At 42.0% G+C, this 19,627-nt stretch overlaps 1 protein-coding gene across 3 annotated transcripts in view; it reads right to left on the reverse strand.

The window, feature by feature from the left end:
• TPD52L1 (TPD52 like 1) overlaps positions 1 to 18,106 on the reverse strand; it is a 54,283-nt gene extending 36,177 nt beyond the window's left edge. For all 3 annotated transcript variants that reach the window (XM_061459995.1, XM_061459994.1, XM_061459993.1), the window contains exon 1: positions 17,968 to 18,106. In XM_061459995.1, the coding sequence (XP_061315979.1) occupies positions 17,968 to 17,986 (19 nt within the window). In that variant the 5' untranslated portion in view covers positions 17,987 to 18,106. The remainder of the gene's footprint in view (positions 1 to 17,967) is intronic.
• Between the last annotated feature and the right edge of the window lie 1,521 nt (positions 18,107 to 19,627).

Raw genomic sequence — 19,627 nt, forward strand, 5'->3', positions numbered from 1 at the left:
GCACATACATAAACGTTTGTGAGACCTGGGCCTGCCTGGTATAATATAGAGAAAACAAAATATATTTTATCTCCCAAACATTCAGTAAAGAGAAGAATGATTGCTGTGGTTCCAGCCATTAATAGCCTCTCATTCTTCATTGTCTGCAAAGAAAACAATGCAAAACATAAGGTAACAGAAAACATTCTCACTCCTTGGGGACTTGTTTTAAATTTCTCAATCTGTTTCTGTTCTGGAAGAAAATTCTGCTCCAGACTGCACCTGGCGCAGCACTTTTCCCTGTATTTCAGTTCTTTAGCAGGGTAATCTGCCATCACAGCTGACTCCTGACATCTGTATACTGCTTAATACATAAGAGAACAATTCCTTTCCTAGGTCCACAGAGGCCTGTGTAGTCTATTACATGGCACTTAGAATTCAACTTTGTTAAATTCTGGCAGTAGGGAATAGAGGTTACAAGCAGCAAATCTGAAATATTCAACAACTTGAAATTGAGTATGTTGTATTTTCATACAGAAAGCAAAACTCCCTCCATCTCTCATTTCTTCCACCTAGAGTCCCCCAGTGTACCTGTATTTCCTTCTATTTAAGAGAACAGAGCTGATTTGATTCATACCATCAACTTCAGAGCACAACATGGTGAACTCAACCTTGTTAATTACAACCTCCCCTTAGTAGGAAGATAAAGAGCAGCAACAAGGTGCTGAACCCCTGCCTGGCATGGTATGCAACAATAGAACATCACTCTCAAGCACAAACCCTTTTAAAACATGAAAGCATACAGAAGTAGTTGATACCTTAGCTATTACCCAACAGCAGCTTGCCAAGAAAACCTCAATTGTTGAAGTCACAACAAAAGAAAAGCACATTTGTTCAGCACAAATACTCCCAAATCACCCTTATTAACAACCCCCATCTCTAAATACAACTGTTCGATATGTGTTTGAGGATTAACAGTGTTGCTGTGGGAATCAGGCTAAACTTAGTCCCCACGGTCTTGAAAGCAGTCTCTTTTTTCATGGATGGAGGAACACCTCTTGGAAATACCAGGAAAAACTTGAGGGGCAACAGGGATAAGACTGGAAACCCTTTGGGGTAGATGTGAGATGATACAATCTTGGAGCAACCAATCCTTGAGCTAAAAGGCAGATCTGTGCTCAAGGGACAGCATTAGTTTGGGATTGGCTAGGTAAAGAGGCCAGAATTGCTGGATAACAGTTTGAGATGGAAACCAGCATGAGCCAAAATACCAAAGACAACTAACAATTAGACACAGTGGTCAAGTTCAAACTTCAAGATTGAACTGAAATCACAATTCATTCCAAAACAGCACATGCATATCAATCTTTGGCACGATCCTCTGCAACCTCATCCAGTGCCCGTCCTTTTCCCAGTTCTTATCTCTGGCTTCTTGTCTAAGTCATCTAAAATACAACCTGATCCTTCAGTCTCCACTTTCTTGCTCAAGACACTACCAGAATTTTCCCTAATGGTCACTGTCCCCCTGCAAAGACTTTGCTTCAGCTACCTCACAGTTTTCGTCTGAACATCACCATACTGTGAGTCAGAGTCTTCTGCCAGTCTCAGTTCTGAAACTTAACTCACACAAGCACTACCGTGAACAACCTACTCTCTCACTTTTCCCTTGCTGTTCTCCTCAGTCTCTATCTTTTCTTTATGATCCTTTTTGTTTTTCCAGCCACATCTGGGACTTCACCCTCTGCTGTCATTCTACTCTTCTGAAGACAGCTTCACTTCTCATCACTTGTGACTGACCAGTCAGTCAGTCCTGAGCCAGGTCTACCAGCATAGATAACATGCTTCATTTCTCATGCTAGGTCACTGGAACTTCTCAGTCTCTTTTCCCCACTTGAGCAAGAAAAATGCATTTTTTTAATCTGTCCTAAAAGTTTTTAATCTTCACCAGTGCCTGGGGCTACCCTCACAGACCACTTCTCTAACCTGTCTTCAGGTCAGGAAAGGAAGAAAAAAAAGCCCTGAACACATTAGGAAGAAAACAGGCTTCCTCTGGCCTCAGCCAGATCTCAACTTTTTCCACCTACTGAGAATGTAAACATGAAACTTTGTCCTTGGATGAGATGCTAGAGAAACCAAATAGGGAGGAAGGGTCATTCATAAAATCTGTTTTATGACAAGTGAAAAAAAAAGTCCAAGTTTGTACTTCCAGATACCACAGCCTCCATTCCACCAAAGCACACCTTCTGTGAGGTTCCTACAGCATCTTACCTAGGAGGAGCACAGCACAGCCTCAGGAGAACAGTATTAACTGAATTCAAGGAAGTCAGGCAACCACAAGACAAAACCATAACAAATCATGCTAGCAACATTTAACTGCTCTAAGACAACTTGTTAGTTCTGCAGTCCCCAAGGAGAACAGGAACCTGCAGCAAAATTCACAGCAATATATTTAAGAATTGTAATGACTCTAGTAGCAAACCAGCTCCTACTGCCAGTAGTTGCTGACTCCAAAATATTTTCCCTCCTTCTACCCTGTGCAAGAAGCACAGCCTCCTCTTTTAACTGCCACTGTAAGGTCTTATCAACTAGGCAGCCCAGAAAACAGATCTTTCAGACATTGGTTATAGACATACCAGGTATGAAGCATAATAGAATACAAAAGCTCAGTGGGATTGGTGATATGTCTTGAATTAACCACGAGTAACTCTACAAATGAAGGAACAAGGTAGGATCCTATTTGGTGTGTTTAACCTAGCTACATATTTTGTTAAACACACATTTTGTTAATCTAACAATTCATGAAAATGCACACAAGGATGAGTTGATTCAGCCAAATGGTTAGAGCTGAGTCCTAGAATCTACACTATAGAGAGTGCCATTTTTAGGCATCTAAAAATTTTAGGCATCTAAGAATTTTAAAATAACACTGCATTTTTATTCTTCACCATGTATGTCCAATTGCAAAAATTATGTACTTCACTCAGAAAAAAAAAAAAAATTCTGCACGTTAGCAATGCAGGCATTTGTCTGTGCATATATACAGACATTCAATTTACACATACAGTTCCTGCAGTTGAACACATAACATAACTCTTATCGTTAGCTTCTCACTTTTTCCTTGGGGATAGAAGGAACTTAACTAGTTTTCAGTTCACCTGGAATTAAATCTATATATCTAGGGAGATAACTACTACAATAGATATCTACACATAGTCATAATGTAACTACAGTTTTAGAAATAATCTGTAACTTCTCACAGGAATTAAAATACAGAATGGCATTTTGATCAGATGACCAAGGCAAATCTTTCCTGCAGCACTGGAATATGATAGCTTCTACAGCAAACCTCAATTTACCTCCAGCCAATACCCATCTTCTTCTTTAAATACGCACTCCTTTAAATAATAGTATTCAAATGATCATTAGCTGCTTATTAAAATAGGCTTGTTGGGAAGCTGCAAATCAGGCTAGGTAACATTTCAAGGTTCTGTTTTCCCAATAGCTTACTGAAAGTCTGGGGTAGCTGTAAAATCAATTTCAATCATTTTTTTCTCCAAAATTACAGGATTGGGGAAGATATTTATTACTTCCTAACTCTCAATTAAGCCTCCTTCTGACAAAATACAGGAGCATAAAATTTCAAAGTGAAACATTTTCCAATAGCTAAATTAGTTTTCCCTATGAAGCCACAAGTAGATGAATGGTCAGAATCATTACTGTCAAATTACCAACCGTTTTATGTGCAGGGAACTGAAACAGTTCTACCTGCATGCTCGTAGAAGTAAAGTTTGGGTCAGGGGTAGTGTCAAAGAGAGAGAGGGAGAACAGCTTTTGGATGTTCAAGAGGTCTAGGACATAGTCTACCATCTCAGAATAAGCGGCCTCAGTTGTCCTGGAGCAGCTCATTATGGACTTTCCTAAGCCTTCCCATTCCAACTCTTAACCCTTGAAAAAAACAGCCATTAGTAAATCTATCCACAGCTATGAGATAGATTGGCAGGTTTCCAAACAAAGGAACACTTATTTGAATCTCCTGGATAAACATTCAGTCATAGTGTGCTAATTATTTAAACTGGTTTAGTAAAATCCAAAGAAATTATTCATACGCTGAGGATCTCTATATGCTATTTTTCCCCCAGAAGCCCTTGACACAGATGCCAATCTATGTCTGTGAAGAGAGACAATCTGCACACAAATAACTGGCAGAAAACAGACTCCACAGCTTGACCGCTGCACCGAGAAGCCATACACATTGGCAAGGAACTTGATAATCATCCCAAAAGCAGAAGTGCAGTGGATGTAAGTGAGAATAGCAGTCATGGTAAGCAAACATATCAATAAAATATATAATTTACTAAGAGTATGTACCAAACTTCAATCCAAGAAGTGATCTTCCAAATAAAATAATTATCTGAAATGTCCAGAAATGCAAGACAATCTTATGCATTTTATTCTATAGCTAGGTCTCTCTATAAAATAATAATGCTGCCTGCCTGGGGAAGACAAGGGTGACATTGCTTTCTAAGCTGTAGCTATGGAAATTCAAAGCAATTGTTGTGAAATGTAACAGTTTAAAGACAGCAGCTGCTTCTTTCTATCATGTCAATACTGAAAGTAATGACTGTATTGTACCACTTACTGTGCTTTCTAGTGATCATTATGCACAACTTTCCATGAGGTCAAGGGTAAGAAAAAGATGCCACAAGTGGAAGGGTTATCATCTCTTTTTCCTTTTTTAGGCAGAACAGAAAGAGAAAAAAGATGAAGTCACGATAGAATAATAGGCAATGAGAAAGTGGATGACACTGAGTCACAAAAGAAACTTGTTCTCTACAAATAAGGTACTCTAGAAACTGCAACAGACTGCATAAAACAAATGAAGGAATAAATCATATATAATCAGGCCAGAGAAAAAGCAGTGCAGGGGAAGATAAGAACTATGACATGGAAATGCTGGCAGTCAGAGGTGGAAGTTGTCAGTCACATTTCTTAAACCCACCCTTTCATACTAAAAATACAAAAAGGTACGTTTTTCTAATCTCAGAATAGACAGGCACCCTGGGCCCCATTCTCAGCTGGTAGAAGTGACTGAGATCCCACCAATTCTGTAATTAAGTTCACACATCTACTTCACAATCAAAATCACAGAAATTTAATGGCAGGATTTAATAACCTTTCCTTCCTAAGAAAGGATCAGTTTATTGTACTTTTCTAAAGCCAGCTGCAAAAGTGTATCACTAGATAGCAATCTAACAGCAGTATAATTAAACTGACAAGCCTCCACAATTAACTTCCAACAAAGTATCTGTGCTGCAAGAAGTGATAAAATTATATTTTTATTTAAAAAAGAAATTATTAAAGTAGCTATAACTTGTATTCTTTAGATAATAAAGCACATAACTAACAAGATCTTTGTAAGTCTAATTTAAAAAATGAGCAAAATCGCTGCAGCCAGCAGGTTGCTTTCTTTCCCACATCTATCCGGCCATCTTAATATGTAAGGCAGACATGTCACTTCGGATTCTGTAAACTTACTAGGGAAAATACACAGGAAACAATTATAACTGGGTACATGACAAATTCTTTATTCTAGCTACTTTGTACCCCTGCACTGTTGCCTTCCTAAGGGGGATATCATCTGACAGTACAGACTTCCTCCAGGTTTCCCTAAACAAACTTGACCTACTCTTGGATGCATCTACCTGTAACACAATCGCATACACACTTAAAACCAATGAAAATAAAGCTCACTTATATTACTTGAAAACAATCAGTTTTACCAGAGATAAAGGCCATGTCCTCCCTTGCACAGGTCTTTTGGTTGAAATATAACTCAATTTTAGTTGTTAAAAGAAATACTCCAAATCTATTGAAAAGCAGCTCTAATTTGTGCCACCTCACTTCTTGCAAGGGCACTGCCTTACAGGTAGGTATTCATTGCTGTGGTGGGTTGTTCTGATAAATCTGGAATATGGAGTTAGAGTAACAAATTCCCTGGACACAGGCCACACAAAATACTTCTCAATCAAAACATCACCATCCAACCAGACATGTTCAGCTTAAAGTTTCATTTGGTTTTCCCTGGGTTTTTTTGTTGTTTTTTTTTTTTTTTTGCCTGCACTCTGAACTGTGAAATGAGGTATTTATGATTCTGCTCTTAACGTTATGCTCCATGTTAAGGCCTTCAGAGTTTTTGGCATCATTAATTTTGTAGCTTTGCCCACTCAGAGTTTTGTAGCATGCCATTACCAAGAAATGTGTTCGCTTGGTGAGGTTGTGGGTGGAGACATCTGGGGTATAGGGCCCTGGATATCTGTTCCCATAGAAACAGGTTTCTTGGCCTTTCCTTCTGCTAGGGTTTGAAGACAGGAGGCATGCCTCTACAGTTGGCCTAAGTTACACAAATGGCTGTGCTGCAGGAGTGGAGGCTACTTAGCAGAATAGGAGACAGACACTGGCACTTCCAGCCACGCCGTATAGTCTCAGTCCTTGAGGTCCCTGGTTTACCTTCAAATACCACCCAGAACTGCAGCTGACACAAAGTGGATTTTGACTGCTTGAAAATCTGTAGGAAGATAAGCCCTGAACTAAAGAGTGTTAGCATCTCTGACAGCTGCTCTGGACACACTGATGGCAGGCCAAGTGGTAAGAGAAGGAAGGGGTTTAGCTAAGCACATGGCATGAGGTCCTACACCCTTAAGGTTTCATTAGATCACATGCAGTGGCAAGAACATCACTTAACCCTCTAATCCATACAATTACCCAGTCTGTTACCGTATGTATTGTAACATCTGTACCTTAAGAAGGTCTAGAACGAGAGCACAAGACAGTTCTTGTCTTTTCTTTGCTCTTCTACTACCTTACATAACAAGATTTTAATAAGGATGACAATGAACTTTCCCAAAATAAACACTTGCATCTCTGCTAATAACTTCCATTCACATCTTCATCACTATTCAACTTAATTGTTAAAAAATTTTATTTGCTTTTACCCTATCCCTGCCCTTGATTCCCATGTGCAGCACATAACTACGACCAGCAGACCGCTGCTCCTCTTTCAGGATGTGTTCATGCTCCATATTTCTGTGCACACTTGGACACAAGTGAGCAGCCTCTAATTCTGGATCTAGGTCTAAATCTAGTTCCCATCTTTGACTCTCTCTTGAATGGGTATAAACTATTATTGTTACATACCCTTCATTATTCCTTGTGCTTAATGCAGACTACATCTATACTGCTCATTATCTATGCTTTTCTATTTTTGAAGCAATTTAAAACCTCAAGGGGAGACATATTTTTCCCTCTACCTGTAGTATTTGACCTCCAGTTTCTTGACAGTATCTGTTATTTAACTCTACAAAGCCCTTATTTAAATCTTCAAAAACAAAACCACACTGTGATTCAGTTTATTTGAATGACATTATTCAGCAGCCTTTTTTCTTTTTTTTTAATCAGGCTATTCAAGTAATTTTTCCTTCTTTACCATTCTCTTTTCTTAGATATCAAAGCTTCTGCACCACCTGACCCACACCACAACTGAAGGATTTACTCTTGCAAGACCACATGGCTTTCTTGGTTCTGCAGTGTACAGCAGCGGTTGGATAGCTTAATTACATGACAAACATCATTCTCCCTGATTATGACTTTGATTCCTTCCTCCCACAGTAATAAGTTAATAGCTGCCATCTGCCTATTAAAATACTTCGAGCAGAAGATAATCTTCTGTTCCTGGCATAATTGCCCCTCTAACTCTGTAATGCACATACATTTTACTTGTCTATAAGGAAAATCTGGTTGTGTTTAAATACAGCTATCTCTGATCACTTTTAAATGAAAATTTAGCATGCATCAATCCAGCAGAGAAAGAACACAATGCATTTAAGGCCTTCAAAAAGTATTCTAACTAAACACATTTGCTCCATATCATTCTCGAAAAATATGTTAGGATTTTCCAGAGTGACCTGTGGTCTTCTCAGTGGAGTTAAGAACATTTTAATTACAGTGTGAAACATAGAAAGAGGAATTAGATAAGCACCTAAAATGCCCTAGCCAGCATCAGCAGGACAAGTTATTATTAAATCCACCTAAAGCACAAAGAATACAATTATTTCAAGGAAACTGTGCAAAGGTATCTTAAAACTTTAAGATGGTTATGAGCAACCTTTTGTAACCACAAATCTGCACTGCCTTAGTTCCACCCAGGTGGCAAGGCAATTTCCTGGCGAGGAAACTGGTGAAAAAAGAGCACTTGAACAAACAGGTAAACACAGAAAAACCTAATCCATTACTGAAGAGGCAAACATGGAGAGCATCAGCTCCCTTCAGCCACAATTTATAAACATTTACAGAATATAAATCATATAGCCTTTTAAATCCACTCCATACATAGTTAGTTTTCAATCATGTTTTGCATACTTTCTTATTATTTCTAAATTAGTAATTTTAATTATTTGGCAATTATTAAATACAATTTTGAAGTGTGGCACAAATACTAAAGAGAGACAGCTTGTATTTGGATGGCTGAAGAGGAAGGGTTTTTCACAAGTTAAAGCAAAATCCAGTCAGAAATCAGGCTGCACAAAGGGAAATAAAAAAAAACAGAAAGAATGGTTTTCAGAAGAGTTTGAGCAGGACCTAGTTAGGATCAGGTCCTAACAACTTCATTAACCAGCAAACAAAAGTAGCCCTTTCAGCTAGAAAGCACATGAAAATAAACTGCACTGCCTCCTACAAAAACATCTTGTACACTTTTTACTCGGAAAACCAACACCATATCTATGGGCACTTTATTCTTGCATGAATATAGAAAATGTTTTCAGAGTGTAATTCTGCATCTCTCTCTGCCAAAAGCACCACCAGAACCTTTTTTCCTGTGATACACTAAATGTTACTCCTGAGTTTGCATTTTGAGGAATATGTTGCTCTTACAAGTACTTTAAATTCCATTATCTTTGAAAAACATCAAAAGTCTAATTTGCCTTTAGAACAGCAAAGTTTAAAAGTGACTGCTTTCCTTTACATATTTTAAGTACTTTCACTACTTTACAATACTTTACTGACTAGGTTCTTGGTAGACCACAGGGATAATCACATGCTAAGACAAATTAGCGGTGATACCAGGGCAACTTAATGAAACCCAAATCCCAGAAAACTAACAAAAAAAACAGAAACAAACAGTTTTCCTGATAGTCCTCCTTGCTTCAAAAGGAAAATGGAAGACTCAGTCTAAGACCTTTATCATCACAGTAAGATGGTACTTGAGGCAGTATCATTTTACGTATGTCATGCTCTTGCATTTGTTTTACACTTTTGAAGAAGAACATTTGCAGAGAGATCCTCACTGTTGACTTTCTACTTGGTTTAGCAAACTGCAAGAGAGAAGGAATGAGAGACACCACAAGAGAAAGAAAATGAAATTTAGTGTTAAAGTGTGGTATAAGCACTTGCTAAATGACTGTGCCTTTTACAGTTACCTGCCTGTGACACTTAACTAGGCCACAGATGCAGAAGTATGATGATGATGATGATAGCCTAACAGTTTGCTATTATGATTTTGATCCATGAATCTCAAAGGTGGCTAAGCAGTATTACCTCTGTCCTAGAGAATCAAACAAATCAACTAATATCACAGTATCACAGTATGCTAGAGATTGGAAGGGACCTCGAAAGATCATCTAGTCCAATCCCCCTGCCGGAGCAGGAACACCTAGATAATGTTACACAGGAATGTGTCCAGGCGGGTTTTGAATGTCTCCAGAGAAGGAGACTCCACAACCTCCCTGGGCAGCCTGTTCCAGTGTTCCGTCACCCTCACTGAGAAGAAGTTTCTTCTCAAGTTTTGAGAGGTGTGACATCTGGTATTAGAATCCACATTTATTAGTCCCTTCTCATCATTTCTCGTACTCAGTGGGTTTAGAGAACACAGTAGCCAAAATGCTCAGCTTAGAGAGCAGCGATATGACTACAGCAGACATTTCTAAAATTTGGCATTGCAACTGTGCATTTCTATGAGATACAGTAAAACCAGATAAAACTAGCATGACCAGATGCCATATTTATATAGTACCGCAAGAGGTATTTTCTGATTAGTTAGACAGGCCTAATTTTACCCTTGAAACACTTTCTGAAATGAAGTATTGACTACAGTCTTTCTAAACCCAAATTACAGGACTATGCTAAAACAAGCTATAAAACATTATCTAAATTTTTAAATATGACCACATAGAACATACTTCAACACCTCTGTAGTCTTTTGCCATCAATCCTCAACTTTAAAGCAGCACATAGCCTAAGCAAAGCACCTCAAAAGTTGCATGCATCTCTGTACTGTACTACACAATTTAGGAAGCAGAACAGCATCATCAGACTCATCTTCCCATTAATGCACTTAAGAACACTGACAGAGAGCAGACTCAGACTGTACTTGTGTTACCTCACAGCAGGACTCAGACCAGCAGTCCTGTGAAAAAAAGAAGATACAGGAGTAAACATAGAGCAAGAATTTAAAAACTTTATTTAGGGTTTGATGTGTTTGGTTTTGCATGTTCTGTATTTTAGATCTTCATGTTTGTAAAACTGACAAAGTTACAATGTCTCACGAGACTGGCCTTAAATTCTAGAGGATGTCTCTCTTTTACAGTTCTTCCAAATCCTACCATCTTCTAGTCTCAGTTCTCATGTGTAGCGTGAAATCAGTCAAATATTCTCAGACTCAGCAAACTGAATTTCATCCTGTGACAAGTGTCATAAAGCTGAAAGCAGTATAAGTTCAAAAGGGTAAAACAGAAGCACTGCATTTGATTTCAGACATTTATTTGCTTAAAATCTGATATACCCAGCAACACATTCCATGCATATATTTTCCCTCAGTTTAGTATAAAAAGGATGAAAGAGCAATTATCTTGAGTACTGTGCACTCCTGTTAAATATTAAAGAATCCTATTATAAATTACAAGCCCGCCATTTTCACTTGACCTCATCTTCATGCGATCTTATTAACAGAGCAGCTGAGACTTCCACCATGCAGTCAAATACGCAGGTTATCACTGGGTGGTTCAATTATCTCAATATTATCCTGACCCTTTGTGAAGTCCTCTCTTCTGCTTTCCATAGCAGAGCAGCAGTGAGCACAGTAAGGAGACCGCATAACCCCCAGGTAACTCGACTGAAACCTGAAGCCTCAGAAGCATGTATGGCCAGGCACTCTCCTTGCAAAGATAGCTGGGGAATATAAATGAGATTACTCACAATGGAAGGAACTAGCAGCTACTGCTGGGAAAAAAAAACTAAGGTTCCCCTTGCCCCATACTTCCTGTTTTCTCACATGTATCAACACTGACCAAACTGTGCGCTGACGGACTTACCCAACAAGAGAGGGATTTCCTTTGCACAGAACAATTACACTAAACCAGCCCCAAACTACTAGTTTTATTATGCCCTTAGGGGAAAGGTGAGCACAGAACAAAACAGTCAGTGTTCCTTGCTAAAGCCACCAACCTCAAACATGAGGCTAGGGAAGATGCTTTCCAGCAAGACTGTGCTTTGGCATGATGGCCAAAACACATGGCTGCTGCAACGAAATCAACAGTTCTATGTGTTCCATATTCCCAACTTTTCACTATGAAATAAACTCTCTATCCAGATTCATATCCATATTAGTAACTATGTGAACAGCTAGTGACAAGAAAAAGGGAGAGAGAATGCTGAACAAGCTGTCAATGCCCTGTTTTGGCGAGTCTTGTACATCACAGGAATGCAAGACCTCCTCACTACTGCCTCCCAACAGGGGAGACCTCAGACCATCTGACTGTGAAATGTGAGGTGCCACTGGTCTAATGGCGTGACTTGTAACACTTTTCTTCTGATCATAAACTCCAGCCAAATGGCATGTGCCTAGGTGCTGCCTCTCTGCTCCATAACCTCGCATGCCAGATGGAACTGGCCTGAGGATGACAGACGGCACATGTCAGCTGCATGCAGCAGAGGAAAGCAGTGCTGTGCTACAAGACACAGGCCTTGAGGAGTTGCCATCGTCTAACATCTGAACTAACAACACCTCTCACCACAATATTTTACAGTTATATACATAGTCACAGCAAGCTATTACAGCTACAATGCACCACTAGCAGAAGATGCAGAACAGGTGTCAGGAGCAGCCATAAGAATAGCAGCTAGGACAGGAGATGCCTCAAAACCTCATTCAGACACTAGAAATGCAAGAAGCTGGTTGAGCTACCTGGGCAGGTAAAAGTGCAAAGAGCAGAATGCTGCACACCAAAGCTTTACCAGGGTAAGAATCACAACCCCGAGAGGGCACAACAGAGAAAGGGGAAGGTACAATTACAACTGCATACAAAAAAAAAAAAAGGAAGGAGAATTATTGCAAAAGGAGAGAGATGTCCCAGCCAGAAGGGAGTGCAGCAGGAGGGCCAGGAGACCTCCTTGGGTGGATAAGGAGATCCTGAGGAAAATTCAAATGAAAAAAGAGGCTTATAATAAGTGGAAGCAAGGACAGGTGGCATGGGAAGAGTACAGGGATGTTGTCCAGGAAGCTAGGGACCAGGTAAGGAAAGCTAAGGCCCAGTTAGAATTAAACTTAGCTAGAGGTATTAAAGATAACAGGAAGGGATTCTACAGGTATGTAGCAAATAAAAAACAGACCAGGGAGAACGTAGGCCTTCTCAGGAAGCTCTCAGGAGAACTGGCTACACAGGATTTGGAGAAGGCTGAGGTTTTGAATGATTTCTTTGCCTCTGTCTTCACTGGCAAAGGCTCTGACCACATCACCCAAGTCTTGGAAGGCAGATGCAGGGACTGTGAGAATGAAGACCTTGCGTCCACTGTAGGAGAGGAACTGGTTCGAGACCATCTTAAAAATCTGAACACGCACAAGTCCATGGGACCTGATGAAATCCATCTGCGGGTCCTGAAGGAGCTGGTGAATAAAGTCGCTAAGCCACTGGCCATCATATTTGAGAAATCATGGCAGTCAGGTGAAGTTCCCGATGACTGGAAAAAGGGAAATATAACCCCCATTTTCAAGAAGGGGAAAAGGGATGACCCAGGGAATTACAGAGCAGTCAGTCTCACCTCTGTGCCTGGCAAAATCTTGGAGCAGATTCTCCTGGATGGCATGCTAAGGCACATGAAAATCAACAAGGTGCTTGGTGACAGCCAGCATGGCTTCACTAAGGGGAAATCCTGCCTGACCAATTTGGTGGCCTTCTATGATGGGGCTACAGAACTGATGGACAGGGGTAGAGCAGTTGATGTCATCTACCTGGACTTGTGCAAAGCGTTCGACACTGTCCCACACGACATCCTTGTCTCTAAATTGGAGAGACATCAATTTGATGGATGGACCACTCGGTGGATAAAGAACTCGCTGGATGGCTGCACACAAAGAGTTGTGGTCAATGGCTCAGTGTCCAGCTGGAGATCAGTAACGAGTGGTGTCCCTCAGGGATCAGTGTTGGGACCGGTCTTGTTCAACATCTTTGTTGGTGACATGGACAGTGGGATTGAGTGTGCCCTCAGCAAGTTTGCCAATGACACCAAGCTGTGTGGTTCGGTTGATACCCTGGAGGGCAGGAATGCCATCCAGAGGGAGCTTGACACAACTTCATGAGGCTTAACCATGCCAAGTGCAAGGTCCTACACCTGGGTCGGAGCAATCCCAGGCACAGCTACAAGTTGGGCAAAGAAGAGATTCAGAGCAGCCCTGTGGAGAAGGACTTGAGGGTTTTGGTTGATGAGAAAATGAACATGAGCTGGCAGTGTGCGCTTGCAGCCCAGAAAGCCAAACGTATCCTGGGCTGCATCAAAAGGAGCGTGACCAGCAGCTCGAAGGAGGTGATCCTGCCCCTCTACTCTGCTCTCGTGAGACCTCACCTGGAGTATTGTGTGCAGTTCTGGTGTCCTCAACATAAAAAGAACATGGAACTGTTGGAACAAGTCCAGAGAAGGGCCACGAGGATGATCAGGGCCACGAGGATGACTGAAGCACCTCCCGTATGAAGACAGGCTGAGGAAGTTGGGGCTGTTCAGTCTGGAGAAGAGAAGGCTGCATAGAGACCTCATAGCAGCCTTCCAGTATCTGAAGGGGGCCTATAGGGATGCTGGAGAGGGACTCTTCATTAGGGACTGTAGTGATAGGACAAGGAGTAATATGTTAAAACTTAAACAGGGGAAGTTTAGGTTGGATATAAGAAAGAAATTCTTTCCTGTTAGGGTGGTGAGGCACTGGAATAGGTTGCCCAGGGAGGTTGTGAATGCTCCATCCCTGGCAGTGTTCAAGACAAGGTTGGACGAGGCCTTGGGCGATATGATTTAACGTAAGGTGTCCCTGCCCACAGCAGGGGGGTTGGAACTAGATGATCTTAAGGTCCTTTCCAACCCTAATTATTCTATGAAAAGCAAAGCTTCAGTGCTAGAAGTCACATTGATTCTCAGATGAAGATATCCACAGTACTAGAGACAGTATTAAGAGACATTCATAGCTTTAAATTAGAAAGCAGGACTACACAGGATAGTCAGCTAACCTAGACCCAGAGTAGAATGAGTGTGATGAGAGGCAAATACACAGCTCTGATCTTCCCATATTTCACAGAGAAATACTGTTCTTCAGACTTCCAAACTCTTCACTTTAAAAATGCCTGACAGCCACAAGAAGGAAAACAAATATGCTCTTATGGAATTTTTAGCCCCCAGCATAAGTAGAGCTGACCCTGGGAACATAGCAACTAACTCTAGTACCATTAAGAGGAAAAAGCAATCGAAGAAAAATGCACCCAGAGGCTTGAAGATAAAATTTATGTGAAGTACAACTTACGATTTTTATTACCTTTTTTGATTTTTTTTTTTGTTTTTTTTTTTTTTTTTAACATGAAACATATGGTTATTTCTTTAGAAAACAATTTTAACATTAATTACTATTACTCTCTGTCTGGTAGACTATCTCATCTAGTTAGTGTGGATGCTGCAAGACATATTCAATATACTCCAGTGTAACAGTAATACCATTTCAGCCTATGAACTCTCTATTGCTTTAAGATAAAAAACAGAGAATTTCATTTCCACAGTCTTTGGAGTACAGACAGATGCTCAGATGCTATGTTGTGCCTTGAATGACACAGAAACTCCTGATGTTAGGTGTGACCTCTATCTTGATACAGTTACACGTAATAATACTTCTTAATGTCCACAGATTTAAGTTAAGATTTGTAAGGCTGATTCATGCTGCTACTTAAAAATGCTGACAACTATTTTCCTTCTCTGGAGAAATCTACATTTTGTATTTACATGTATGCATTTCTTATATGTGAAATTGATCCAAAGGCATAGCCTCCCTTCAGGACAAAGTAAAATGGCACAAACAACACAATTATGTAGAAAAGCACTTTTGATGAAAATCTTTAATATGTTAAATATGAAAAATTCAACAGAGCTTTAGCATTTATAGCTTTTACTTTGTCTTTTCAATTCAAATGAATCCCCCAGCAAAGCACACTGGAACAAACCATTCAGAATTCATTTCTCTGTGGGCTAAAGGGTCCTTAGAAGCAATTCATAAACTTATTAAAATGCACACATATTTGTCCTGCTAAGCAGATACTTAGAAGTGTTTTGGTTTGGTTTTTTTTTCCCCCAAGCAAATTGTTACTGTTCTTTTAGTAACCTGCTATAACTATGCTCTGCAAATTACATAATGGGGTCGAAGAATTCAGATTTCTGGCCAGGTACTTAATTGTTAATTCAACTGTATTAGACACATACAGGTTAAATGCTTTTTGCCAGCAAGCTCCATAACTGCAGTAGCATGCACCAAATTAAATCTGGAAGGAAAGAGGGACCTTTCGGTACAAAGGTTTGCTGGCATGCAAATACTGACCACAAAAACCTTAGCTTGTATTGTTAGCGTATCAAAGAAAGATTATGTTAGGTAATGGGCAACTGTTCTGAAAAACTGTAGAAATAAAACACACAGGTGAGATATAGAAGAAAAAAGTGACTCAGCTGAGTATAGCCTTGAAAAGTCCCGTATCTGTCTTCCTGTCAACTAAGTTTAAGATTACAAAACCAAACCAAACAAAAAATGCTCCTGAGCTCCTTCACTGCATGCAGAAAAATGAAGGGCGAAGAATGCCTAATTAGATAACATTAAGCAATACAAAATGCTTTTATAGTCTCTAACTAGCCAATACATATTCATCCAGAAGAAGAATTTAATAAGGACCTGTGGTACTAACAGAGTTGCTAATCAAAATGTACATTAGCAAAACACATTTATTGTTTTGAATTTTTAACACCTACTAAGAATATATTTATTCATTTTACGGTAGAAAGTTCACATGCACATATACCACTATCTGGCTGATGAGAATCAGATACTGCTTTCCATCAGTTCTACAAAAAAACAAGTTATCAAATCCTTCACATATGAAGTTCCTGTATAAAGAACAGGAGCTCCCATTGGAAAATTAGTTTAAATTAAGTCTTATGGTATAATCTTAAAACTGACTTTTAAAAACCCTGGGAACTGAGCCAAAGACCTATTTATTTTGCCAATCAGCTTCTGCTATGTATCCATTAGGATAGGACAGGAAAGGCTTTCTTTTTCACAAGAATCATGAACTCAAATTTCCCACCGTATTTCTTTATGTACAACTATATTTGCAATCAACATTTGCCTCTTACATGTGTATTTGTTTAAGGCATTTTTAAACTATTCTGGAAAGCTATTTTGTCAGTTAGTTTCAATAAGCATATGCCTCCCCCTTAACTTCATCTCCCTATTTTAGAGACGACATAAAATGGTTTCTAAAACTCCTGCTTTCTCAGAAATACTTGGACTACCTGCTTCATACAGTTGATTTACAACATGCGTGGCCAAGTTAAAAGGTTCTTCAGAAAAGGGCATGTAGGGATAGGACAAAGGGGAATGGCTTTCAATTGAAAAAGGGTAGACTTACATTAAATATTAGGAAGAAATTCTTCATTGTGAGGGTGGTGAGGCACTGGCACAGCTTGCCCAGAAAAGCTGTGGCTGCACCGTCCCTGGCAGTGTTCAAGGCCAGGTTGGATGGAGCTTGGAGCAACCTGGTCTAGTGGAAGGTGTCCCTGCCCATGGCAAGGGTGGTGGAACTGGATGATCCCTGGGCTCCCTTCCAACCCAAACCATTCTATGATTCCAAAACAGAAGCAAGACCTTAAAGGAGAGCAAGACCTCTATATGCTAAATACCTTAGGTTGACCCAAACATCATCGAAACCTTCCGTGAAAAGTTCCTTCTGTTCTTTGAAGGCCAGTTAACTTTACCCAGAGAGAGAGGTGAATAACTAACGTAATCATAATTGTTGCAAAAGAAAAAGTTCATTTTAAACTAACGACAGCAGTGTTAGGCAGAACATCAGACACGCTTTAGCAGACCCCGCTTTAGGCTGACCCCGGCGGAGGGCTCCGCGGGCGCGCGGCTGCAGCCCCGCTGCTGTCGGCGCCAGTGGTCCGGCTCAGCCTCCTCCCAAGGCTAGGGCTGCGGTGCGGCCGGTCCTGTCCCGCCCCCGCAAGAGCCAGTACGGGGGGTCCGCCCGAACCATCCCGAGGTGGTCCGTCAGGCCCCCGCCCGGCACGGCTCTATTTCTGACCAACTGCACACCCCACTCTCGCCGAGGTTAACTTAACGCGAAGTTGCATCCCAGCTACTCGACCGTCACACGCTTAAAGCAGCGGCAGCAGAAGAGAACACCGGCACCCCAAGCATGTAGAGTAATAAGGAAAACCAAAGGGAGCCCAGGGCGGGATGGAGGACAGGGCGCACGGCGAGCCCGGGGCGCCGGCAGCCACCGGGTCACCCGAGAGCCCTCACGGCCAGAGAAGCGGACGATACCCAGGTCGCGACTCGCCCTCAGGCTCTCCCCGCAACGCAGGCTCAGCCTCTCCCGAGGTGGGGAAGCGGCAGCCACGGAAGGGCTCAGTCCCGCCGAGACTCACCCTGTGCCTGCGGCTCCATGACACTGGGGGCTCTGCTGTCCGCCAGACCTGCGACTCCGTAGCGCTAACAACCACGACGGACTACCGGCCGCTCTCCTCCCCACCGCGCCAAGGGGGCCGGGCCGGGCCGGGCGGGGCCAGGCCGGGCCGAGCGGGCAGCGCCACCTGTCGGCCAGGCGCCGGCAAAGCCGGAGCCGCTCACCTGGGCTCGCCCTGGTCGCCTCACGTAAGAGGCAGGCCCGGCCCTGTTGGGGGGCATTGGGGAGCGGGCGCAGGGACCCCCGCAACAGGGAGCCCTGCGGAGGGTGACAGCGAAGAAGTGCCCTTCGCGGGGACAGAGACCTGTGGTGCTGTCACCTTCAGGGAGAGGGGCCTTCCCTTGAGGCCTACCGGGGAGGGTTGAGACCAATCCCAGCAATGCCTGCAAGCCCCGTTGGGCAAGGTCAAATCTACTGCGGCTGCAAGTAAAGAGGAACATGCCTGCGAGGTAGGTGTGGGAAAGGGGAGATGCTCTTCAGGGCCCTTCCCCTGCCTACTGCCTAACTGCACAGACTCTTGCTTCTCTTAATACGAAATCTAATCTTAAATATTGGACTCTGAGGCCAGTGTACAGACAAAGCTTCCATCTTAAGAGTCAAAAGTAGCAAAGATAGGACAGTTTACCTCCCCACAGAAACCTGTGGTGTTCCAAGGACAAACCTGGTGTTGGTGGCTCTCTCACAATCTGGGCCCCTTGCCTGAGCCAGACCCTCTGCTCTGAAGCTAGCCCTGGCCAGCATCCAGGTTCCTCAGCTGCACAGATGTTGTTCTCCATCTCCCCTGCACCACACCTCAAGCCATGGCTGTCCCCTATGAGGGAAGTCTTCTCTCCAGGGCAAGCAAGGAGCCCCAGGGCACTGGCAGCAGCAGGTTGCCCACCTGAGTGAACAAGTTCCCCTGGTCTAACCACAGCACAGTGAAGTCTCACGTGAAGAGAATGAGTACTTGAAGGTTTCAAGTACTACAGCCTATGGTAGAGGCATGGGACTGCATACAGATTAATAGTAACAGGGCCTATTCTGTCCTGTGTATTTAGCAGTTTAAGTAAAAATGAACTTTTTTTCCAGTACATAGGTCAGTATCCTAATAGTCTCTGGAAGTCAGGGTGATGATACATAGAATCATAGAATCATAGAATCGTTAGGGTTGGAAAGGACCTTAAGATCATCCAGTTCCAACCCCAAGGCTTCGTCCAACCTGCACTTGAACACCACCAGGGATGGAGCATTCACAACCTCCCTGGGCAACCCATTCCAGTGCCTCACCACCCTAAGAAAGAATTTCCTTCTTATATCCAACCTAAACTTCCCCTGTTTAAGTTTTAACATATTACTCCTTGTCCTGTCACTACAGTCCCTAATGAAGAGTCCCTCTCCAGCATCCCTATAGGCCCCCTTCAGATACTGGAAGGCTGCTATGAGGTCTCCATGCAGCCTTCTCTTCTCCAGGCTGAACAGCCCCAACTTCCTCAGCCTATCTTCATACGGGAGGTGCTTCAGTCCCCTGATCATCCTCGTGGGCCTACTCTGGACTTGTTCCAACAGTTCCATGTCCTTTTTATGTTGAGGACACCAGAACTGCACACAATACTCCAGGTGAGGTCTCACGAGAGCAGAGTAGA

The sequence above is a fragment of the Pezoporus flaviventris genome, unplaced genomic scaffold, assembly GCF_033815535.1.
Source record: "Pezoporus flaviventris isolate CSIRO_AGI_PZ_B2104156 unplaced genomic scaffold, CSIRO_AGI_Pfla_v1 ptg000031l, whole genome shotgun sequence".
In the NCBI taxonomy this organism is placed as follows: domain Eukaryota; kingdom Metazoa; phylum Chordata; class Aves; order Psittaciformes; family Psittacidae; genus Pezoporus; species Pezoporus flaviventris.